Source organism: Furipterus horrens, unplaced genomic scaffold (assembly GCF_987537825.1).
Source record: "Furipterus horrens unplaced genomic scaffold, mFurHor1.1.pri manual_scaffold_11, whole genome shotgun sequence".
Taxonomy (NCBI): Eukaryota; Metazoa; Chordata; class Mammalia; order Chiroptera; family Furipteridae; genus Furipterus; species Furipterus horrens.
This window is the reverse complement of record NW_028327181.1, coordinates 4011436-4036868: the sequence shown is the minus strand read 5'-3', so window position 1 is coordinate 4036868 and position 25433 is coordinate 4011436. Positions and strand designations below refer to the sequence as shown.

General features: G+C 52.3%; 1 protein-coding gene across 1 annotated transcript; it reads left to right on the top strand.

The window, feature by feature from the left end:
- The first annotated feature begins 834 nt into the window (after nucleotides 1-834).
- Nucleotides 835-18955, top strand: ANAPC7 (anaphase promoting complex subunit 7). The gene is made up of 11 exons (XM_090290876.1): nucleotides 835-1049; nucleotides 3916-4102; nucleotides 6554-6673; nucleotides 9735-9846; nucleotides 10139-10292; nucleotides 11181-11323; nucleotides 12738-12855; nucleotides 14096-14292; nucleotides 16334-16558; nucleotides 17163-17313; nucleotides 18766-18955. The coding sequence occupies exons 1-11, from the start codon at nucleotides 850-852 to the stop codon at nucleotides 18953-18955; spliced, it is 1797 nt and encodes a 598-aa protein (XP_090147002.1). The 5' UTR covers nucleotides 835-849.
- Nucleotides 18956-25433: the final 6478 nt, after the last annotated feature.

Below are 25433 nucleotides of genomic sequence, written 5' to 3'. Positions count from 1 at the left end.
CACACGCACAGCCTCCCCCACTATCAGCATCAGCACCAGTGTGGTAACATCATTACCAGCCGAAGTCCATAGTTTATCTTGTACATCCGATGAGTTTTGACAAGTATACGATGACATGTGTACACTACTATAGTATCATATAGTTTCGTTGCCATAAAAATCCCGTGATCCACTTATTTCCACCCCCACCTCCCGCTGCCCCTCCAACCCCTGGCAGCCACTGATTTTTTTAAAATTGTTTTATCTTTTGCAAATGTCGTATAGTTGGAACCATACAGTATGTAGCCTTTAACAATTGGCTTCTTTCAGTGCACTTAAAAGTGTCTTCCGTGTCTTTTCATGGAATACCGAGGCAGCGCTCCAACAACCGACAGAGGATGAATGAAGCCTGACTCCGGCGGTCCACGATACCTTAGAAGAGGGGGCGTGGCGCCCTCAGCCTGGTGCGCATGCGTGGGTGTGACAGCAGGACTGCCCCAGGCGCCTGATTAAAATATTTAAATATAGCTCTCCGGGTTCCCAACGGACATAACCTACTGTATTCACTTTTACTTGTGATCAATGTTCATGCATTTTTATTAGTTCCTGAGACACACAACTCCTACCAGACTCATTTCACTTGAGCATGTATTTTGTCCCCATTACATTGTAAGTCCTCAGTAAGGTGTGGCTTATTGATGTGGCTTTTGCTAAAATAAAACAAAAAACCCAAACCAAATCATTCCATCTCAAGGCGGGGTGAGGGGTGCTTTGGGGTGGGGGAGGAATTGAGGTTTTTTGTTTTTTTTTTTAATCCAGGCACTTCAGTAGCTGCCTATTTCCTGGGGGGCGGTGCCACACGAGGACCCGATGGACCCCGGGGAAGCCGCCATTTTGGAGTCTTCTTTGAGGATCTCCTACCGGCTTTTCGTGCCGCTGCCGCCGCTCCCCGCGGCCTCGCCGGGCAGGATGAATGTGATAGACCACGTGCGAGACATGGCGGCCGCGGGGCTGCACTCCAACGTGCGGCTCCTCAGCAGCTTGTTACTTACAATGAGTAATAACAACCCGTGAGTTGAGGCGGGGAGCGGCCTCGGGACTGGCGGGAAGGAGCGGCCGCGGGCCGCTGCTGAGTTCACTGGGTCCCCGCGTTGTGCCCGGCGTTGGGATGAGCTCGCTCGCTGCAGGGACTGTCGAGCGGAGGCAGCTTCGAGAAATGGGAGGGGAAGGCCGCGAGGACAGCCTGGCGAGGGCTCCCCAAAAGCTGGGGGCGGAGGGCTTCCAGAGGAACCTGTCACCAGGCGCAGGGACTGTCACTTCGCTGGGCGGATTCCTGTCTTCCCGGCTCCTTCCTGAAGAGCGTTTCCCCCCGAGCTCACGGAGCCGCGTCTCCTGGCCCCGTGCCTTTGTCCCGCTGTGAGACGGGTGCCTCCCGGGCGGGGATTAGGGGGCCCCTCCCTTCCTCGGCGGACCCCTCGATGCGGGTGGGAGGCGCCCGCTCGCGCGTTTTCCGAGCCGCGGCTCCGTGAGCCTTAACGACGGAGGCGGCGCAGGGCGCTGTGCAGCCGTCAGTGCGCGCCGCTCCCCCGCGTACATGTCCCCGTTGTGCCCGGATTCACGTTCCTTCCCAGCGCCGAGGGGGCCGGCCATGTGCCCCCCGGAGTTAGCCTCAGACACTCGCTCGCCGCCCTGCGGCCCCCGCCGCCTCCGCCCGACCCCGGCCCCCACGCTCGCGGTCGGCGGGCGCGTTCGCAGTCGCTGCCCAGCCTAGGGCTCGCGCCCCCGGCTGCGTCCTTCCGCGGCCTCGGCCCCGGGGTCCCTTCCGGAGGGCTCTCCTCTGCCCGTCGGCGCCCTTCCTTCTCGCTCGTCCACCGCTTTGCCCTGCTTGACATTCGCACCCCTTTATTTTTAAAAATGGAGGTGCAGTGGACGTGTCCCGTTGCGTTAGTTTCACGGGTCCGGCGTCCGGTTCGGTGTTTGTATGTGTTGCCAAGTGACCGTCACAGTAAGTGCCGGCGCAGCGTCCCTTCTTCTGTCCCGAACGTGGGAGGCGAGGTCCCTGCTCCGTGTGGCTCCTGACCCCGGTGCAAGCGGCCCGGGCCCGGGGCCGTGAGCGCGCCGCTCCTGCTGGCCGTGCCCAGGCAGCGCCACGGCCGCGTCGGGGGCTTTTGTCCCCCGGGGCCTCCCTTCTGACGCGCCGCAGCCTCGAGCCCTCTCCTCGGGGGGACCCTGGAGCTCGCGGGCGGGCGGGTTCCTCCCCTCCGGCTTTGGGACCGCCGCTGCCACCCGCCGTTTTGTCGCCGTCCTCTGTCCGCCTCCGAGTTGCTGCCGGAGCCCCGCACGGGGTGGGGGGTGCGTCAGCGCGCGGGGTCCCCCAGGCCGTCGTCGTCCTGGGATCCTGCGCACGTCACAGGTAGAAGTCCGCCCGCACGACTTCGTATCGGGTTAAGCCGGCGGTTTCCTGGTTCAGGGGGCGCTCAGCCCTGGCCCTGGCTGTTCACGCTTTAAAACTGGGCACCGAAGTGGCAGCACCACCGGGGGGAGGCCCGGGCAGCAGAGAGGGCCGCAGCGCCGCGTCTGCGCCGGTCCCGGTCGCGGGTCCCCCAGCGTCGCAGGCGCAGCCCCGCGCGCGGAGAGGCCGGCGTGGGCGCTGCAGCGGGGACGCCGGGTGCTTTCCGCGCGGGGTCGCGGTTCCCGTCGGGGCCCGCTGCTCGCTGACGCGGAGACTCCGGGTCGGCAGAGACTCCCCAGCTCTCGGGCCTGTGCCCTCAGCCTTCCAGTCCTCGAATTCCCTTTCTAACTTCATGTCCTGTGTTTAAACTTTCTCTCCTTTTTTTAGAAAATATTTTTTATTAAGATAAAATTAACATAGTGTGGAGTTCACCCTCTTAAATCACACATTTCTGTGGTTTTAAATATATACACGGGGCTGTGCAGCCCTGACCACTGCGCGTTCCCGCCCGGTCCGTCCGGGGACAGAAACCCGCACCTGGTAGTGGTTCCCCGGCCCGGCAGCCTCTCATCGGAAGTCACTTGTCTGCAGAGCTCTTTGTTCTTTCATTTTAAGCAGGTATAGCTTTCACCTGTCAAAGAAAAACAGACTCTTCTTAACTTGGGGAGGAGGAAGCGGAGGAGGAGTGGGATAGGAGATTAAAAATAGGAGTTTCCTGTGAAAAACCGTAGCCAGCTTGTGAGCAATATTCAAGGTTAAAGAAAGTTTTGGGACATTGGTTTCCTTACACTGTCCTGAAACTCCTGAGCCCCGAGGAGATAGAAATTCTTCTAGTGCTAGTAGTTTACTTTTGTATATAATCTTTTTTTAAAAAAACCGTTACCAAATAAGACCGGTCGTCTTATCCTGCTTGCTTAACCTATCCCCATATTTCAGTGCATCTCACTTTTCCTGTTTCCTTTGGTGTCTGAAGGGTGTTGGGTTACCTACAGACCTGTTTGTTCAGTTCCTTCCTAAAAAGGATGCAAGTGGCGAAGCTTCTCCTTTCCAAGTTTTCAGCCCTCCTCTGGTGACGCCAGTTAAGTCATTGTGGTTGTCCTTGGTCTTATCCTAAGAACCGGCGTTAATATGAGGGAGTATGGCTATCTGTCACACCTAGTTAAGGGGTCCCGGGTTAAGGAAGTGGAAGAAAAGCTCTGTCCCGTTGCTGTTCGGGTGCCTCTGCAGATTTGGAGGCGTCGTTGCTTTCACAGGAAGTAAAGGACACAAGGGAACAACAGTGGAAGGCAGTTTCCTGGGGGTGCTGAGCGGACCAGAGTAGAGACCGACTCTCACGCCTCTCACTTTAGCGCTTCGGGCACATTGGCCTTCTCGTAAACGGTCGTTCCGGGAGGTTTTGTGCCCGGCTCAGACGCTAAGGAGGCGTGTATTTGCCAGCATTTCCGAACAACCCGTTTACGGGCTGTCCCTTCTTCGTTTTCTAGTGAGTTATTCTCCCCGGCCCAGAAGTACCAGCTTTTGGTGTACCACGCAGACTCTCTCTTTCACGACAAGGAGTACCGCAACGCCGTGAGTAAGTACACCGTGGCCTTACAGCAGAAGAAGGCCCTGAGCAAGACGTCAAAAGTGAGGCCTTCCACGGGGAATTCCGCGTCCACCCCACAGAGTCAGGTGGGTGGGGATAGTGTGATGGGGGCGGGCAGGGAGGTGGGGCGGGGACACACTGGAGAAAGTTACAAGACGGCTGCTCAGATGTGAGAAATGGTAAAATAAAATTAATCGTAAAGGGGACTTGAGAAACAAGGATGAAAGATCATTTGGATGAAAGAATGCATTGAACCAAACATTAAAGGCTAAAAGCAAAATTCACTGTGGTCGAACCTAAAAATGGAATTAACTAAGAATTATCTGGGTTGTAACCAGGTCATGCATGGTTCCTCCCTTTTATTAAAAAAAAAGAACTCAAAACCTAAGTTTTTTATAATGCTAATGAAAGTACAACTTTAGAATGTAGCTCAGCCCCGGCCGGTGTGGCTCAGTGGATTGGGCGCCGGCCTGCAAACCGGAGGGTCACTGGTTCGGTTCCCGGTTGGGGCACAGGCCTGGGTTGCGGGCCAGGTCCCCAGTGGGGGTGCGCGAGAGGCAACCACACAGTGATGTTCCTCTCCTTCTCTTTCTCCCTCCCTTCCCCTCTCTCTAAAAATAAATAAGTAAATAATCTTTTTTAAAAATATTTTTAAAAATAATAAAATAAAACGTAACTCAAATGTTATGATTGTGAGTACCTGCAGAAATATATGGGAAATCTAAGAATTCCTGCCAATTTCTGATAGTTGTTTAATAATTAGTTAAATAAATGAAGGGGGGATTGTAATTTCACCATTTGATGGAGCCATTCCATTGTTAGAAATTAACTCTAATAGTAGACTCAAAAGATTTATAGGATATATAATAATGGCTACTTATTGCAGCGCTGTTTGTAATGGTAAGAAAGGAAGCGGCGTGTTCATTAGTTAGAGCTAGCTAAGGTATAGCCCCAAGACGGAATATGAGGAAACTATTAAATGAAAAAGGGGATAGATTGTATGTGCTGATTTGGATAGAACTGTATATAATAGCAAAGAAAATGAAGCAGTGTGTTCAATACTATTTGTTTAAAGGGAATGGTTTCTAGATACATAAATATATCCTGGTATATGCTTTAAATGTATATGATAATATGTGTGGAAAAGTTTGTGTACAAAGGGAATAAATTTAGTGATGTAAAGCTTTAGGGAGAGAGAATCTTTTACTTTTCATTTTGAACCTGTCTTTATTTATCTTTTTAAAAAGATTATTTATTTTTAGAGGGGGAGGAAGGGAGGGAGAAAGAGAGAAGCATCAAGTGTGGTTGCCCGGGGACCTGGCCCACAGCCCAGGCCTGTGCCCTGACTGGGAATCGAACCTGCAACCCTCTGGTTTGCAGGGCGGCGCCCAATCCACTGAGCCACCCCAGCCAGGGCTGAACCTGTTTTTAAATTTAAATTATACATGCAACTTATATTTAAAAGGAATGTCAGTAGAATGAACTGGGACTGAAATTATAAGCCATGTTTTCTTCTGCTTTGTATTTTTCCACATTGAGAGACAAATTCATGTAGTTGCTTTTTTTAAACCTGTAGAGCTTCATCTTGTTTTATATTTATATCTCATTATGTAAAACATTTGCTTTTTGTCGTTAGAGAGCTGATTGCCAGGATTTTCTGTTTTCTGACACTGAATAGAAGTTATAATCATCCACATAGGATTATTCATGTAAATAGCTAACTTTTACCATTTGGTGTGCCAGGCAAACATGCTAAACCATTCTTGTGAATTAACTACATTTAATTAAGGACTTTCTTAAAAATTGAGATATATAATTCCCTTAATGAAATTCACACTTCATTGAGTTTTGATATATTCACAAAATTGTGCGACCATCACTGCTATCTAATTCCAGAATATTTTCATCACCCGAGAAAAACCCAGTGCCCATTATCTTGCCAGCCCCTGGGAATCACTAACCTTTCCGTGTCTATGGCTTTACCTGTTGTGGACATTTCATATGAATGGAATCATACAATATGTGCTGTAATATTTTCAAGGTTGATCATGTTATAGAATGAATCAGTTCTTCATTTTTATTGCCAAATAATATTCCATTGTGTGGATATACCTTTTTTTTATTTTTTTTTTAAATCGTTACCTAAGGGCATGGTTACTGATCTTAGAGAGAAGGGAAGGGAGAGAGAAGCATCGGTCGGTTGCCTTACACACGCCCCCGTGAACCAAATCTGCACCCAGGCGTGTGCTGACTGGGAGTCAGACCCACGGCCTTTCAGTTTCCAGGATGACACTGACCAGCTGAGCCATGGGTGGATGTGCCATATTCTGTCTGTTCTTGGGCATTTGGGTTGTTCCCACTTCTCATTTATTATTACTGCTATTAGGAACGTTGGTGTGCAGGCTTTACGTGGATATGTTTTCAGTTCTCGTGGCTGCCTATGTGGGAGCGGGATTGCCGGGTAGTACCGTAACTGCTTAACATTTTGAAGAACTGCTGTACTCAACATTCTGAAGAGATTTTTCATTCCCTTTCAGTGTCTGCCATCTGAAATTGAAGTGAAATACAAAATGGCAGAATGTTACACCATGCTGAAACAGGATAAAGATGCCATTGCTATACTTGATGGGATCCCTTCCAGACAGAGGACCCCCAAAGTAAGTTATTATATCACTTTCAACTCTCCGTTCCTTCCACCTCTCCTCCTCCATGTTTTCTCTGTACATTAGGGGTTCATCTGAACGTTGTAGTCTTGCCTCTGATTTTCACTTTGCTCCCTTGTTAATGGAGTTAGGGGGTCAGAGGTAGGAAAGTGACCTTGTTAGGAGACCCTGAGAATTCAGCTGCAGGGTATTGCAGGTGCTTGCTCTTTGGTTTTTCTTACTGGAGAGAAGAGTGGTTTGCAGTTTACTGCCAAGGGGAGCAGTGCTGTTTTAGAACCTCTTTTTTTGCATCCTTAGGGGTACACACTTTATTATTCCCTTCATTTTTAAAATCAAGTCTACAAGACCCCTTTGTCCTTACTTGTGTTTGGAATGTGTATTTGTGTTCACTTTGGCAACACATTAGAGTGACTAGAACACCTGCAACGGAAATCAAAAGACCTGGTGTCTTGTCTCAGTTTTGGGGCTCACAAGCTGTGGGCAGTGTCTGCTTGGCCAAGCTACCAATCTGAGCTTTATTTTCTTAAAGTGCTATACTGTAAGGAGCGTTACATTGGGCATCTTGGATTACAGGTGGTTTTTCTGTTTGTTTTGTTTTTTGAAGTCCGGTTTAGAAGCACAGTGCAAATCCTTGCTCTTAGGATTGAATTGACCCCAGCATTTACTGTTTTACCATATACTCGCATGTCACCTGTCTTTCTCCATTGAAAACCTGTTCTGTGTAACGCGTGCTTAACATGAAGAGTTTTATCTGTGAGATGTCCGTGTTCATCCTTCTGCTCTTAAGAGAAAAGGCATCTAAGCAGTTAGGACCTAGTATATTTCGTTAGTGTTTTTTCACCTAAATGTTACTGGGTTTTAAAAGTAACCAATTAAACTTGATGAGAATGTGCTTAAGTATCTCCTCAAATTGAGGGTGTATTTATGATTTTCTGAGTTTTTACAATTAAGCTATTTCCCTAGTATATTTTATGGTGGTGGCTGCTATTAAAAATATTTGGAAGCATATGATAGACTATCCTGTCTCATAATAAGCTTGAGTGATTTTATACTGAATTGCGTTTTGGTACCCTATGAAAGACTTAACCAAAGAATGGTATTTTGCATCTATGAAGAATATCATCCTTTTGGAAGGTGCTGTTTTGATTATAGACTGAATTATACCTATTCATTATCTTACTGGAAATGCACCATTATTTTCTCATTAATGACTTGAAGGAGTTTGGGAACAATGGGTGATGACAAAGAAGTCACTTATAGTATCCAGCACTTTGGTGTGTGCTGCCATTATTTAAGAGGGACTAGAGAAATCTACATTTATTAGGGGTACTTATTCTTCATTCTGTAGACCTGTTGTAGCCAAGAGCAAGCAAAGATATGTGCCTCAAACATAAACCAATAATATTTACAGTTTTTCTTTCTTGTCCGTTAGGGAGTTTACTGGCTTCTCAGCCTCTGTGAGGGACAAGGAAGTGAGTCAGAACACGTCTAAGTGAGCGTCTGTTAATGTGTGGCAAACACTGCCACACATCCTCCCCATTCTAAAGGAAAATTGCAGTGTGAGGTTGTTTTATCTGGGTAAATCTTCAACTTTTAAGAGCAAACAATTCCTCACTCATTTTTCTAGAAAATTATGACTGCTAGCGTTCATAACTGGTGGGACATGGCTTTGTGATGTTCCCAGGTAAGAGTTTGTTTTAACAAGAATTGACTTCCTCACTATGTGGTGCTCAGAACTCATTCCTTTGAAGTGACAGGTAGTTTAAAGGGAATTTTAATATTTGTTGGTCCATCAGTCATGATTTGTTAATAACAAGCAGTCAGAAGTTTCTTAAATTTAAACTTCTTACTCTTTTTTAAGTATTGACACTAATACTGGAGTTTTCCTTTAAGTATCTTCTTTTGCATTTTCCTCATAGCCTAAAATGGAAAAATCTGAGGCCAAATAGAAAGTAGCCTTATTTCTGATATTCCATTGTTTGTGTCACGGCGAATTACTGCCACACTAACTTGGTTTATATACTGCAAGTCCATGATTTGAACAGATGTTCTTCATCTTAAGAGCCACTCTTTCGAGTAACTTTCTGGTGCACAAAACGACAGATGACTGAAGAGACTGGGAGTGGGGTGTTTTCCTTTGTGCCCTCACATCGACTGCTTCCTTAGGTTAATGGTCTGGCAAACTCTGTGTTGTATTATGATCTATTAATTTTAAATTGGAATATTGTATTTTTCTCTGCACTTTCAAGATCATTTATGCCTTCCCTGTACCTTCTACATTCTTTGGAAGTTTTAGGTTTTCTCAAATTTTCCCTGTTGCATTTTTGGAAGGGTTACTTTAGTAGAGCTTTACAGAGGTACATATTTGAATTATACTACTTAAATAGTGTAACTAATCTCTGGATCGTTGTCACCTCTAAAGGTCAGGTAGAGTTTGATTTTTGTAGCATAACTTGGATGAGTCAGGTAGTACCTTTTGGTCAAAAGGGTAAGCCTTAGAAAATCTAGAGTCTGGTTGCTAGACTGTCAGAGAGAAGCCAAGCATTGTACTTTTGTATCTGTCATTTCCTTTTTGGGGACAAGTCATCTGATCTTCCCTAACCAGCTCTGTTAGGATTCCTCACTTTCTATGCCTTGATGTTAATTGCATTTAACATATGTAAACTTGAGCACTTCTAGGGTGGTTCTCTTTTGTATTAAGAGAAAGAATGAAGGTAATTAGAATTCTATAACATTTCTCAAATGAATGTTACTCCCATTTCCAGAGGCAGTGTCTTTGGTCCAGGTATTATTGGACCTTTTGGTGGGGTAAGTGAAAGGAATATGAATTTCCTTTTAGAAATAGGAGGACACAGGAAATACAAAGGTGGTGATTTTTTTGTTTGGTTTGAAGAATGGGGTCGGTCTTTGTTTCTTTTCATGGGGTTGTGGGTAGATTTTCCAGTGAAAAGTAAAATAGTAGCTGGTAATAAAAATCAGGACTTACAGTGATGGTGAAATATTTTCTTTGCAACATACACCTAATCTTACTGTCTTTTGTTTTTGTTTATCCCAGATAAACATGATGCTGGCGAACTTGTACAAGAAGGCCGGTCAGGAGCGCCCTTCAGTCACCAGCTACAAGGAGGTGCTGCGGCAGTGCCCGTTAGCCCTGGACGCCATTCTAGGTACAGGTCCCCCGCCTGCGCGCACGGAGCGTTGGCGCGTAAGCTCTCAGTCCTGGCTATACACGAGAATAGCTTTATTTTTTATTAAGTGTAACGTGCAGAGAGTGACTTAATAATTACCATTGTCATGTATTTCACCGATCAAGAAACATTACATTGTTTGTTCTGTCACGTCCGTCTCGATTTGAACAGGGAAGGAAAGGGACGCCTTGGCACTCCCGGAGCTCCTGGAGCTGCTGCGCCGTGGGAGACGTGCCGCCCTCACCGCCTTCCCCGCTTCCCGTTGCTCTAGGTTTGCTGTCGCTCTCTGTGAAAGGCGCGGAGGTGGCATCGATGACGATGAACGTGATCCAGACGGTGCCTAACTTGGACTGGCTCTCCGTGTGGATCAAAGCGTATGCTTTTGTGCACACCGGCGACAACTCGAGGGCGATCAGCACCATCTGGTGAGGGCCGCGGCACCGGTCCAGTGGTCGCAGGCCCGTCCCGACACGGAGGCCTGCCGCGTCTCCGTGAGCACAGCGGGGCGGCTGGGGGCTCAGCTCCTGTGCTGCGGCCAGGCGTCCCGGCTTTGCTGGCCTCTTGTGTGCTCAACGGTCCAGGTGTACAAGCCGCTGAGCACCCGCTACATGGAGACTCGGCCCAGGCTTGGCTCTGTGCCTGCAGAGCAGTGACCCTGCCGGGCAGGCTGCTGCCGCGTGTCGTGCTTGACCCCATCTGTCCTGGGCTGTGAGTCTAGGGCTGGTGTGGTTTTCCTAGTCAGGTCACGTCCAGGAACAGGAGACCAGGGTTTGTGCGGTACAGTCACCGGGTTAAAAGTAGCTGTCACTTGTGAGCGACGTTACATTTCACCCCCTAGAGTATGTGTTTGCCCGCTGAGACACTGCAGCCGGAACGTTCTGTCTAGGCAATAAGGGACTGCTGCTTTATTTTGTGTATTTGCCATCTTATCCTGTATGACTTTTTAAAATCATAAGATCAGAATAAGAAAGTCTAGTGTACACCGTTTTTAAAACAAATTTTTATTGATTGATTTTATAGAGAGAGGGGAAGTGGGAAGAGAGAGAGACGTCCGATTGTGTCCCATGTACTGGCGCATTACTGGTTGAGTCTTGTATGTGTCCTGTCTGGAGATTGAACCCACAGCCTTGGCATGGTGGGACTCTTAACTGACCGCGCTACTAGGCCAGGACTACACAGTTTGGTTTTAATGTCGTTCTTCTTATGAAAAATTTTATACATACACAAAAAATAGTGCCTATGTGCCTGTTATTCAGATTTAACAACTAAGGATTTGTAACAGATTTTAAGGTTCAGTGTTTAATGTCTTAAAGTTCACTCGAGAAAAAGTCACTACTGCGGGATAACGTGGATCTCCTGGGGAGCTTGGCAGATCTGTACTTCAGAGCTGGAGACAATAAAAACTCTGTCCTCAAATTTGAACAAGCACAGATGTTGGATCCTTATCTGATAAAAGGTGAGTAATTCTCGGGGGCGGGGAGGAAGTGGCTGCAGAGGGGCAGGTCAGAGAAGATCGGGATGACCTTCTGATGCCATTTTCCGTGGAAATGGTCCGTAAGGTTTATTACAGGAGCCGTTTGCCTTTGTGGAGGCCGTAACACGAGTCTCTGAGCAACCGAGCGATCCCATGGGAGCAGTTGTTTCTGCTTTGTTCAGGTGACCTCTCCCCGCAGGTCATCCTTTAGCTTTTCTCCTTTTGGAAGGAGTCGGCCTCGCCTTACAGTTTGTAGATTTACGGTGTGCCTGACGGAGGGTTTGGATGGCATCCCCAGAACCGTAGTAGCCTTTTAGGGGCGTTAGCTTCACTGCGCCCTCAGTGAACAGATAGTAAGAAAGGGGTTAGGTGATTAAAGGAACTGAGCAGGAGTGAACAACAGATGGGATTGCCGATCTGAGATAAGGCTGCAGCTGATGGGGGCGCCCCAGGGACTTGGGAAGGGTGGCTGTTGGGTGACTGGCAGCAGGTGAAGGGAGTGTGCTCGGGGGTGGTGGTGGGGGGGAAGGTCACATCGGTTGGCTGGCCTCTGCCCATGGAGACCCCCAAAGGCCATCAGACTGACCTCACGATAAAGTTTTGTAAACACGTGAGCCCCGAGAACGACGGCGCGGGGAGAGGAGGAAGACGAAGGTGTTTGTCAAGGTCTCCCTCCCGCTCGGTGCTTGCTTCTCTTCTCCAAGCCACCCGTGCCCACAATGGAAACGGTGGTCGAGAAATAGCAGCCTGGCAGGAGTCAGCGTGGCGCTGGAAACGGACCAGAGTCGGGCTGGCAGGGAGCGCTGCAGCAGCGCTGGCCGGGGGCGTCCCCCTGGGCGTCTGCAGGGGTGGCAGGGAGCGGTGGTCAGAGACAGGTGACCGGCGGCGTGGGGCCTTTTTATAGAACCTGAGTAACAAGCAGGTGTGGGGGGATGATCTTCCACGAACCAGACTTCAGAACTAGACGCGACGCTTTTTCTGGAATCGCCTGACATTGTTCCAAGACTAACCGGCATGTGCATTGTGCCCTCCTGGCTGTGCCTAGACGCCTTAGGAGAGAGAACTTACTCGACCCCCTTTTGGGGCCTTTCTGGCATGAGCTAGGCCAGCTGTACATCATGCTGCGGGAGGCAGGGCCACACAGTGCCCGAAAATGACAGGCTTTCACGCCGTCGGCTGAGTCTTGCTGCTCCTTTGCTTTTTTAAAAGTCCTGAGTGTGTTTTGCCTTTCTGTAAGTCATTTTGTCGGAAACTGGGACTGCTGGTGGGAGGAGCTTTTGATGGTGGAAAGGGCTCAGACCCTAAAGGAGCTGGGGCCTCGGGGCGGGCTCTGCAGGGGTGCTTCTCCTTCACAAAGGCCCCTCCCGCCTTGCTAAAAGGGCCTCTTCCTTTGTAGGAATGGACATATACGGCTACCTCCTGGCACGGGAAGGGCGCCTGGAGGATGTGGAGAACCTTGGCTGCCGCCTTTTCAATATTTCTGACCAGCACGCAGAGCCCTGGGTGGTCTCTGGGTATGTTCACGCGCTCCCTTTCCTCCCCAGTTTTCAAAGTCCCTTCGGGAAATTTTGGTTGTTTTTGAATAGAATATAGTTTGAAAACACAGATGTAAGAGATAATCAGACTTGGATTCAAATCATGGCCTTTGGTCACATGATTTCCCTCTGAATCTCTCTTCTCCTTTGGAAAAGGAGGGTTATACCCCGCTTTGTGGGGTGGGTGTTAGATAATGAACGCATCGTGCGTGGTGAGCAGGCCGGGGACTGCTGCTCTGTTACCGACCTGCCTTTACAAAGTCCCTGTATGTGTCTGATCTCATAACATGTCCAGGGCGTCGGGTTCTTTTCCATAATTTCCTCCTTCTATATCCATTTTCCCCCTTAAAAATAAATGCTTAGTAGGTTGTTTTTTTTGTTCTGTTTTTGCACTAATATTAGGTTGGCCAAAAGGTCATTTGTTTTTTTCCGTAAGGCAGCTCTAGTAGAGCTTAGTTGCCTTTAACTTCATTCAAAACAATTTTGTCAGATTGTATTGTGACAGCTGTGATATCAGCGTGCATTAAAAAAAAATTTATCAAAATCGGTGAATTTTTGTGTAGCCATTTTAATATTGAAAATGGAAGAAGATACACAACATTTTCGGCGTAATATGCTTTATTATTTCAGGAAAGGTAAAAACACAAGTGAAACGCAAAAAATGATTTGTGCAGTTTTTGGAGAAGGTGCTGTGGCTGAATGAATATATCAAAGTGGTTTGTAAGGTTTCGTGCTGGAAATTTCTCACTGGACGATGCACTGTGGCTATGTAGACCAGTTGAAGTCAATAGTGATCACGTCAGGACAATAATTGAGACCAGTCAGCGTCCTACCATGTGGGAGACAGCCGACATACTCAAAATATTCAAGTCAGTGAAGTTATTGGTGAAAGTGAAAAAACGAGTCTTTTATTTTATGGAAAAATTTATATAAACTTTTTGGCCAACCCAATATCTCAGGTTAAATCTGGTTTGTAATGATTATGTACGGGGTCGTCTCTTTAATTTTGGGGTGAAGTTTCTTTATACAGGCACACCTTGGAGATACTGTGGTTCAGTTCCATCCTCCCCAATAAAGCAAGCCATAATAGCTCTGCTGGTGGAGGATCTTGCCTTCAGTTTGCGAAACCACGCAGCGTCTGTGAAGAGCAGCAGAGCTCAGTAAAACACCGTGTGCCTGGGGTCCCCTCTCAGGGAGCTGCTGGTGGTTCTCCCTCCAGGTGTCACAGCTTCTATAGCAAGCGCTACTCCCGGGCCCTCTATCTGGGTGCCAAGGCCATTCAGCTGAACAGCAACAGCGTCCAAGCTTTGCTGCTTAAGGGGGCGGCGCTCAGGAACATGGGCCGAGTCCAGGAAGCCATCATCCACTTCCGCGAGGCCATCCGGCTTGCCCCCTGTCGCCTGGACTGTTACGAAGGTGAGATAGGAGTTAGGGGCGGGAGGATTCATTACGCGGCCGTTCCCACACTTGTCATATGTTGGGGTCCGTGGGGCAACTTCGGAAAGTCTGACGCCAGCAGCCCCGGCACCAGGGTCTGGGGGCGGGAGGCAGGTGCCCGTGTTCCCCGCAGACCCAGGAGGCGCTGATGCGCAGGCGGGTGTGGGGCCGCCTGGGGCACTGCCGTCGCTCTCGGGCGCTCGCTGGGCTTTCCGCCCCGTGCTGCTGCCAGAGTCCCTTTGCTCGCTCTCTTTCTTCTTTCTGGTTTTGGTGGGTGGTGGTTGGGGTCATTTCTGTTTGCTTGCTTGTTTTTGTCCTTTGTTTGCTTTCTCAAACGGGGCCAACTCTCGGAATCTCTGTGCTGGTGCTGTGCTGAATTGCCTGGTTTTTCACATCTTTATGCTTTTTCACGGCGGTCTTGCCTTGGGCCAGGATATTACCTACAGAGTCACTCCCTATTCGTCTGGTGGTGTTGGGTGTGGGAACTGGTTGGCTCATTGTGACCTTCAGAGTGGGCCCGACCAGGGTCCAACTTCGTTTTGTTATGTCCTATTCTAAGGCCATGTGAGCTGACCCCCGGAGATCAGAGGAGCTGTGTGTGCCAGCTTCCGCAGTATCTGGTGACTCAGTCACAGACTTTAAAATAGTTTACAAGATGCAGTTCCTCCAAAGCCTGTTTTTATAAGAATTTAAAAATAAACCCAAGAGTCTAGGGGTGATTTGCTGTTAACAGGAGGATGAGTTCAAATTTGAAAAATTAAATCTGGAAGTGGGGTAGAGAACAAACCTGCCTCGACAGCCCAGCGAGCGTGCCTGTTGTGGATTTGTTCTTAAACCCCAGCGAGCCAAGCTTATGGTTCCAAACTAAGTTCTTAGCCCTGAAACCGCGACTTCCCTCCCACGCGGCCGCTTGCATCTCGCGCCCAGCGCCCCAGGAGGCGGCGCCCAGTTCCGCCCCCACGCTGCGGGACCCGGCTCGGAGCTGTTGCCGGCCAAGGTGGTCCCCCCGGCGGCTGGCCGCGCGGCTTCCAGGGCTGCCTTCCTTCGGGCCGCAAGTCGCCACCTCCGGGCCAGCTTCCCTTCCCGGTGGTGGCCCTGGGGGACCATTTCCTTTGGACGTCCCAGAGAAGCCTTAGCAGGGAGGTAGTTGCAGAGAACCGTATTCTGACTCCAGCCCGTTACCCCCAAGAGTTAGGTGATCCCTGGGTAAGTGGCCGTGGCGCGTGGCGGGCTGTGCACAAGTGTGAGCACCGCGGGGGTTGAGCAGCGCGTGTGCCGGGCAGCACTGCCGGGGCTGGGGCTGGGGCTGCCCTTCTGTGTCGGCGCCGCCGGTGCCGAAAAGCACTTCCTCCCTTCTCATCTCCCGGCGTGGGAGTGGGCGCCGAGCCGACCCGGCGGGTCCCCAGAGGGCGTCCGTCCTGCTGTGGGCGTGCAAAGAGGCAGCGGCTGCCAGGTCCGTGCGTCGGTCCGACTGCTGGGGCTTCCCGTCTAGTTCAGGGAGGCCCTCAGCCCAGGCTTTCGGAGGTGCTCCCGCAGATAACCTTACGTCCCCAGCGAGAGTCTTCCTTCCGCCTCGGGCTGCTCTCGAGGGCCTCCAGTTTGTAGAAGTGGACAGACACTTCGGGTTGTGGGAGCTTAAACCTAGGATTGAAGGCGGCAGAATGCAGCTGGGGACGAGCGGCCTGCCAGGAGGAGCCTGGGTTTTGTTGGAAACGTCGCTATTTCAGCTAGCGAAGAGTGTCACCTTGGCTCCTCTGGCGCTCAGCTGGGCTGCCTGCGAGCTTCCGTCCCGTTAAGACGTATTCGTCTCCTTCGCCAGCCAACGGTGGCTTTGCAGTGCCCGCTTTTCCCGTGGCCGCCACGTGCGCGGGGGAAGCGCACGTTCTAGTCACTGCCCCAGCACGCCCTCGGCGCGCTGTCCCCACCGGGGCGCCCCGGCCTGCGCCTCGTCGGCAACGCGGGCCTGTAAACCGGAAGGCTGTCCCCGCGGTAACGGGCCGCTCTCCGCGTTGTGTTCCAGGGCTCATTGAGTGCTACTTAGCCTCCAACAGCATCCGTGAGGCGATGGTGATGGCCAACAACGTGTACAAAACTCTGGGAGCCAACGCACAGACCCTCACCCTTCTGGCCACCGTGTGTCTCGAAGACCCAGTGACGCAGGAGAAAGCCAAAACGTTACTAGACAAAGCCCTGAACCAAAGGCCGGATTACATTAAGGCTGTGGTGAAAAAGGCAGAGCTCCTGAGTGAGTGTGTTTGCGTCCCTGCTCGCTGTGCGGCTTCGTCAGTCCGGCTGGTGATGGGCGGTCAGACGGGGGGGTGCCTGGTCTCAGCCCCCGGGGTCGGTTTCGCACGACCAGATGTGGCTGGCTTAGACCTGCTTGGATTGGCAGTGCCTGACTGCTGCGGGGCTGTGCGTGGTGGGTTCTTGTCCCGCTCATTTTGATCTGATTTTAGTTGCCCTGGACCAGTTTGGACTGAATATAGCTGGTTTCGACCCATCTGGATTCTCTTACGGCTTCCCTTTTACCCTTAGTGGTGGTGGCGGTGGTGGTTTTCTAGTTCCAGCTTGCAGTTAACGCCTAGGTTTGGGCTAGTTTGGCAGATAAAATGCTGCTGGCTTTTTATTTGAACTTGGGTTAATAGGACCTTTCAAAAAATCGGAACCCAAACTGCAGATTCCCTAATGGGATAGGAATCCAGATGAGCTTGTTCTCACTTCCTGCCACACCACTGATCCCCTGAGGACACCTACAAATAGATTATCGGGTTGCGATCAGTCTTGTGGTTCTAGGTGTAAGACTTGAGACGGGAATACGTTAACTGAGGGTCCTTTTGATTCTCCCCCAGGCAGAGAACAGAAATACGAAGACGGGATTGCTCTGCTGCGGAATGCCCTTGCTAATCAGAGCGACTGTGTCCTGCACCGCATCCTGGGCGATTTCCTCGTAGCTGTCAATGAGTATCAGGAAGCAATGGACCAGTATAGTATAGCACTAAGGTAGGCACCCAGCCTCCCGGGGGCTCCAGGACGGGTAGCGCAGGCAGGGAGCCGTGTCAGGGCGCTCTGGAGACACACCCATGCCTCGTGCCCGCGGCCGGAAGCAGAGGAATCACAGTAGTGCTAGGGGAGTAATTTGTGAATTCCTGACGTCTGACGTTTTTTCCTTAAGTTTGTTACCATTGAAGAGCCATTCCACGCGTCACCAGCCGCACCCTGTGACACGTTTCCATTTGCGTGGACCGTCTTCCTGGCCGTGACCACACACACACATGCTTTTATAGGGTTATATGTAGTATATATTTTATATTCTGCTTTTTCGGATCAAAGTATTGTACATACTTTCCCATATTTCTACCTGCTGTAGTAATTAACTTAAGCTCTGAAGTTGGAATACTACCTTCACCACCTGTTGTCTTGGGTGAGTTACTAACAGATTTCCTTGTCTATCTGCCCGATCAGGTGTTAAATGATTAAACAGGATTAAATGATTATTCCATGTAAAGCTGTTAGCACTGTGCCTGGTACCCAGCAAACTGAATAAATGGTGGTGTTCTTACTGCTCAGCACAGAAGTGATTTCTTTGAGGGCTGTCTGTGTGTCTGTGAGGTCGTGGTGAGGCCTGTCTTTGAGTCTGACCACATCCATCTGCCTGCTCGCAGCAAGCCCCACCCGTGCCCGGCACCGCCGTGGCCACTAGGGACGTCGCGGCGCCCGCTGCTCTCAGTCTCGGGAGCGCGGAGGGCGTGGGGCGGGGGCCGCACGGAGGGTTTCGGGGAAGAGGAGGTGGTGCAGACCAGCCTGCGGTTACATGCGCGGGAACGGGGCGCCCACGTGGGTGTTGCCTGCTTTCTGGAAACCCAGCAGCAAGCGAGAAAACAAAATGCCGGACTTCTCGGGAGGGGGTCTGACAGAGGTTGGGCACCGGCTGGCCTGGGTGACAGCCCCAAAGGAAAGAGGGGAGGTTGCTCAGGAGCCGAGTAAGTACATGTCCTTGGGCTCCTGAGCGCGCGGCCGTGCTGCTGCAGTGCCCTGTGCGTGTCCGCAGCTTAGGAACGTGGAACAGTTCTTCTCTCAGGAAAATAAGTACTTTCTGTAACCTGCAGCCTGGAAACCCAGCGCTGTTAACGTTATTTGACTTTTTCTGTTAACGGTTGTTGACTGCTTTTTCGTGTGTGTTATCTGGTAGCTTCCTCTAGCACGATGCTAGGGAAGACGCGCGACCGGGTTAAGGAGTGAGTGGAGAAAAGCCCAAATTGAGAACTCTAAAGGTTAGGACAAGACGCCTCTCTTCACTCCTAGTGGCAGACCGACCCCCCGGACCCCGCCTGTGGAGCCGGCCGCTTCTCTGCGACTGGGTGGTCACGTCACTGCTGTGCCGGGGAGGTGACGCATCGACCAGCAAGAAGCAAGGCGGAGATTCAGGCTCTCCTTTGTTTTGTTGTCCCCTAGTTTGGACCCCAATGACCAGAAGTCTCTAGAGGGGATGCAGAAGATGGAGAAGGAGGAGAGTCCCACGGACGCCACTCAGGAGGAGGATGTGGACGACATGGAAGGGAGTGGGGAAGAAGGGGACCTGGAGGGCAGCGACAGTGAGGCGGCCCAGTGGGCCGACCAGGAGCAGTGGTTCGGCATGCAGTGAGCGGGCGGCCCTGCTCCGAGCGCCCCCGTGGACTGAGAGGACCGTGGGCGCCCGCGCTCCGGGAGGACAAGGACCCGGCCTGCGGTCGCAGCAGGCGTTTCGGCCCCAGCCCCGCGCTCCTAGTAGTGACTTCGCTGTTACACCGAGCCTGACCAGCCTTCCAGCATTTCCATCCTCCCTGCTCCGCAGGGCGGGCTGGACGAGCCTCGGGGCCCGGGGTGCGCTGGGGCCTCGAGCAAGACCGTGTGGTCTGCGCTGTCGGTCATCTCCCGCGTTGGCAGCCCAGGTCGGCCCTTTCAGAGAGGGTTTCCTGTCCCGGAAGCCATCCTCCCGGGCCGTGCGGGCCTCCCTAGCAACCTGGCTTCCTTCTGCAGCGCTGGTGATGCCTTAGGCTGACAGCTGCTGTTTTGCAGAACAGTTTTCCTATTTGCTAGTCTGGTAACTCGCGCATGAGCCTGGGCCGGAGCGGAGAAGCAGGTGTGACCTAGAGCATGAGCAGAGGCGTACCGGGCTCAGTAACCAATAAAGCTGGTTTTTGTACAGTGATGTGTGGGGCTGGTCAGAATGAAAGCCTGTTGGGGATCTTCTTTTCTGTCACAATGATTGAGTCAACCCCAGAATTATTTGCCATAAATAGACTCCTTTTCCTTCCCCGCAGGATTGGGAACCTCAGGTAGCACTGAGCTGTTCATCCATTTGCGTTTTCTGATTGGTCGGTTTCTCTGGGGGAGCGTCTTCGGCCGGATTTCAGGCGCTGGCTGGCCGGCTGCCACGAGCACTGAGGTCCCGTCCGGCTTCAGCATCTGCTGGGTCAGCAGGGGTTCGTTCCCCGGGTTTGGATGCTGTCAGACTCCCCCCACTCCCCCCGTTTAAGAGGTGATGCTTTTGACAATATAGTTTGCCAGAAAGTAAAGTGGGGAGGGGGGCACAGCTAACCCCGAATTCTCATTAAAACAATTAGTCATAAGTGGTATGAAATGTGGTTTTTGATGTAAATGGGAAGTTGTATCCTGAAGTGTGAAGACGGGGGACGCGAGTGGTCGTTAGGGGTTGAGAACATCTGACGACCTGCAACTCTGAGGGGACAGGAGGTGCCTGCGGGGGCGTCCTCGCCGGGGAACCCGAACCCGGGCAGCGCCACTTAGGGAGCAGTTTCTGAAGGGCCCGCGGGCAGCCGGGGCTGTGGCCTCCTGCCCGTGCGCAGCCTGTGCCCTGGGAGGGGAGGGGGGCCTTGGCCTTGCCCCTGGCTTGGGAGGGAGCCGAGCCCACGCTCTCAGCCTTATTTCTGCTTCTCAGGCTCAGCACCAGGGCCCCCGAGTCCCCTCGGGTCGGGACGTGCCTGGAGCCCGGCGCTGCGGTGCCCTCCATCAGCCCCCTCGCAGCTCCTCCCTGCGCCGGGGGGCCCTCTGCTCTGAGGGAGCCCCGCACCAGTCTGTCCTGCCCGTGCCAGGCCCCTATGTCCTGCGCCACCCAGGCCGGGTCCCTGAGGCCCCGCCCCCTGCCACCCCAGCGTTCCCGCCCTGACAGGTTGCGGGAAGGGGCAAGGGAAGCTGTGTTCTGGGAGTGCCCGATGTAGGATCGAAAACACTCGTGGGTCCCCGTCAGAGGGTGGGAGGAGTGTGACCTGGCAGGTGCTGAAGATCCCGGCCGGTGCTGCCACTGTCCCGTCCTCAAACGACACCCGAGGGCAGGGGGCCCAGGGAGTGGGGGCGGGACCGGCTGCCCAGCTCCGAGACCCCCGCTGCACACCGGCCACCACGGTGCCTTCCGGCGTCCGGGGTTGCACTCAGCCCACGTGGGGGCGCTGTAACTGACTCCTGCCATTCTCCCCCCAACGCCGGCCCCCACTCCAGCCCCCGTGTTTGTAGCACAGGTTTGGGATCAGAGCAGCCGCGTTCTCAAAGCCCCGGCTCCCCCACCGTCGGCGCTGCGGGGCAGGCTGAGTGGTGAGCCTCTGGCCTGGGCTCCCACATCCGCCTCCGGTCTGAGGGCTGATACAGCCCGTGGGGAGTTCAGCATGACGCCCACTGTGAATGTCGTGGCCATCAGGGACAGTACCCGACTGCTGACCCTTCCCTGGGGAACGGGAGCCTGGTGGCACCGCGGAGCCTTGTCCTTTTCTCCTTGAGATCCCTCAGCTGAGCAGGGAGGCCGGGTCCTAAAGAAGGGCGCGCCCTTCTGCCTGCTTGGGCCTTCGTACTCCAGTGCTGAGCCCCTCCTGTGTGCCAGGGCCCTCTGATAGCCTCATTGTGGGGACCACACCGCTGCCTTTGAATTCTTCCTCGGGATGGGGCCAGCTAGTTCCCAGATCCACTTCTCAGACCTGGGTGTGCTGCTCAGTGATGCAGATTTCCAGGCCCAAATCGTAATCCAAACCCAGAACCTGGGCCCAGGAACCGCCCTCTGTTATCACTCCCGCCCCGAGTCCGTCCTTTCCCGACACAGAGGTTCCCTGGTCCAAACAGCGAGAAGCCTAAGGGAGGGGCTTGGAGGTCTCAGGTGCCCCTGGGGGACCCCGTGGAGCTGCCTGTGGGTTGGGCCCGGGGGGCCCACGCCCAGGCCTGCTCAGCCGGCGCCACAGCCGCGGGCTCCGCGCGCTGCCAGGAGCACATTCTCTGCTGACAGGCAGCGGGGCCTGACCCGACAAGCACCTCCCCGCCAGTGGCCTCCGGGGACAGCAGTCCTGTCGGGCTGTCAGGAGTCCCTGGCACTGGGAGGGCCTGCAGAGGTACGTGTCCTAGAGAGGTTTTCCACTCTCAGGAGCCTCCCTACCCAGGGGCAGCAGGAGGGCCTCCCAGCACCTCCCCTTGGGGCACGGCGGTGGGCTTCTGATGGCCGTGCGGGGCCGCCACCAGTGGGGGCCAGGGTGCGTGGGGTTTCCCAGAACATGCCGTGGAAGATGTCACTTGTTGCCAGCACAGAACATGTCACACACTTTACAAACCACACGGTACCAGCAACGCCGGGAATAAGCCAGAAGCCCACAACCTAGTCTCCTTAGCAGCCATTAAAAGACAACAATTTACAAACAGAGTGCTCTTGTGCACTGCTGGTGGGAATGTAAAATGAGACAGCCACCGTGGAAACCAGTCTGGCAGTTCTTCAAAAATTTAAATAATTATCTTACGATCTAGCAATTCCACTTCTGGGTGTACACCCAAAGGGATTGAAGCCGGGTCCTGAACAGATACCCATCCGCACCGCCGTGTTCATAACGGTGGCAGCGGCCCAGGGACCTGCTGGTGGATGTATAAACAAGATGTGACAGAGCCCTACAATGGAATGTGACTCCGTCTTAGAAAAGGAAGGAAACCCTGACATGCTACGGCATGGATGAGCCTTACGGACATAAGCCAGTTACAGAGGGACAGACACTGTACGATTCCACCTCCAGGAGGTCCTTGAGAGGAGTCACATTTGTGGGCAAGAAGTAGGGGCCGGACAGAGGGGGGATACATGGGAGTTAGGGTTTAATGGGACGGTTTCCACTTGCACTGTCGCGGAAGTTCTGAGATGGTGAACGGACCGACTGCCACTGAGCTGCACTTACAGGGGGTCGGGGTGGCTGATTTTGTTGCATTAACTTCAAAACCCTTAGCAACAGGAAAGAAATGGCCTATAACCCTGGTAACGCCAGTATTTGTAATCGATGTTACATAAACTGTTCAAAACAAAATTAACTGAGTGAACGGAAGATCTAATTGGCTTTATTAAACAATTCATGAATCAGGCAGCATCCCGTGTAGTAACCAGAAGGGCACTTGGAGGGGCTTTATAAAAAACTTTCTATTAGGAAGGTTTTTATTGACGAAAGAAAGGATTATTTTAGGGGCTGGGACATCTTTCTTTGGGGGAAAAGAAGGAGAAGGGTGTTATCATGAAAATTGCCTGTTCAGAGGCCCCTGTGACAGATTAGTGGGGACTTAGGACTACGTTTCTGGGAGAGTTGAAACCACAGTCAGACCAGGTGTTAAATCTAGGTTCCGTACGGCGGGCTTTTAGCACAAGTGATACCATTTTGGGCCTGCAGGGTTTTTTTTCCTTAGCAAAATGAACACATGGTTTAAAAAAAAAATCAGGTATCTAATTAAAAATGTACTTCCCAGTCTGTCCTGAATCCCTGTATCTGCAAACAAGGCTTCCGGCAATGTCTTTAAAACAACGTCTTTAAAACAACGGTATTGAGCTTTCAGCTGATGGTAAGTGTATGCAGGTGGTACTGAAGTGGTCCTGCCGCAGAGCAGAAGTTCGTGTGTGTGTGTGTGTGTGTGTGTGTGTGTGTGTGTGTCTGTCCTCCTCCTGACAACTTCCCAGAACCCCATGCTATGGATGGCACGGTTTCCGTGACCCGTCTGCTTGGGTGCGCAGTTGTTTTATCTGCGATCATGAGTCTGCAGCATCACAAACACAGGCTGGCATAATGTTCCAAAGACACGCAGAGGTCAGGTTCCGCACGATGGAATTTCTGGGCCTCAGAGTGCGCGCTTCCCACGGCCTCGCCGGCAGCCCTGTTTGTACAACCCTTGTCTCGGATGTGCCAGAGACGCCATCGTTCTGACTGGCTCCAGCTGCCATTTCCTGAGCGCTCATCTGGTCAGGCCACGGGGCGAACCCTTCGCCTGTGCTACCACGTCCTTCGCCTCACCCCACGAAGCACGGGCAGGGTTAGCCCCACTGTACAGATGAGCAAACCGAGTGTCGGACACACGGGCTGTTTTCGTCTGCCCAGGGTCTCCCCAGAGCTTCGGTATGTTCTCATCTCTGAGCACCAGTTTTACAGTCTGTCCAAGGCAACGTGGGCGCCCTGAGCACACGCCCGTGGTCCTCGGGCTCTCCGGACTCAGAGGCTGCCAAACCGTCTGGCAAGGGCAGCACCATCAGGACACAGCCCTCGCCGGCCATTGCGTCTTCAGTGTTTGTCTCTTTATAAACAAACTCCCGGTGACCTTGGTGCTCACAGCTTTCTCCTTCTTTGGGTGAATTCCCAGGAAGGGGATTCCAGAGTGAACGGGTATAAGGATCTCTTTGGAACCATCAAGGGAGCTGGCAGCCCTGTCCCTGCAGTGACCCTGTGAGCCCGGGAGGCCCCCGAGGCCTACCCCCACCCCCCACCCCCCGCCCAGCCCCCACAGCCCACCCAGGGAGGCCTCCCTTGGCTTAGGTCAGGGGCAAGCCAGGCGCTCCCAGTTCACTTCCTCTTGGCTTTCTTGGGCCTTTGGTATTTGGGGCCCCTCCCCCCCAGGACGGTCCTTGCCGGCTCTGGGCTGGGGAGTGTTTTCCGGACCGGGGCCAGATCTCGCCTGCTGTAGGGCTGAGGGCAACGGTGTGCCTGACGAGGCTTACCGTGTTGGGGGGTGGGGGGTGGGGGGTTGCTGCTTGTGTCCTCTGAGTTTCCATTCTTTTTTTCAGAGGCCCCTTGGAAGACTCCCAACTAGGAGGGCTGAGAGTGTGGGAGGGCGCTGCTCCCCACCACCAGGCGGAGGCCTCACGTTGTGGCCTGTTACTGGCTGTGTGGTTGTGGGCAGCTCCCTCGTGCCTCCATGTTCCTTTGGAAGAGTATTGTACTCAGAGTTGGATCCCCTTTCCCTGTTGTTGGGGTACGGGGGGCTTTGTGGAGGGGATGATAGTACTGAAGCCATGGAGTGGGCAGAGGGGAGTGGCCTCCAGTGTTAAACTTCAGCCCCTTTGGGGTCACAAGCTTTGCTCTCTGGCCTGTGGGCTGGGCCCCCTCTAGGGCTCAACCAACGGATTTTCCCTGAGCCCCGCTCTGCGCCACGACTGGTCCTTCAGCATGGGCCTCTGGCCCAGGGGAATTACTTTTTAGCTTTTGGATCATCTTTCACCCATGACGTCATTCCAATTTCAACTTCCCAACACTTCCCGGCTGACTGCTGGACACGTGTGCATGTCTTCCTGCAGCAGGGACGCACATGAGCAGCACAGGCTGCTTTTCCAAGTGGGATCACCTGGGCCCTGGCTGCTGTGGCTCAGTGGATTGAGCGTCGGCCTTTGAGCCAAGTGTCACTGGTTCGACTCCCAGTCAGCCAGTCAGGGCACATGACTAGGTTGCACGTCAGGTCCCCAGTTGGGGGCGCAAGTGAGAGGCAAACACACAGTGATGTTTCTCTCCTTCTCTTTCCCTCTCTTTCTCCTTTCCCCTCTCTCTAAAAAATAAATAAAATAAAATAAAATAAATAAACCAGTGGGACCACCTGGGTCACGCATCAGCCGCTCCTTCAGAAACAGAGCGACAGGGATACATGGTTAAGATAGTCTTACAATGTTATTGGTTATATTTGGCATTAGCTCTGGCATCTTCCAGTATCCTTTCTATTTGTTCTTTTTAGGTTTCTTTCATCTTTTCCTTTTGTGGATTTGTTAGTTGCATATGGACCAGTGTGTCCAAGCCTGAAGCTACCTGGGGTCTCTGCTCCTGCACGCGGAGGCCTTCACAGAACTCCTCTAGAATGTCCCTTAG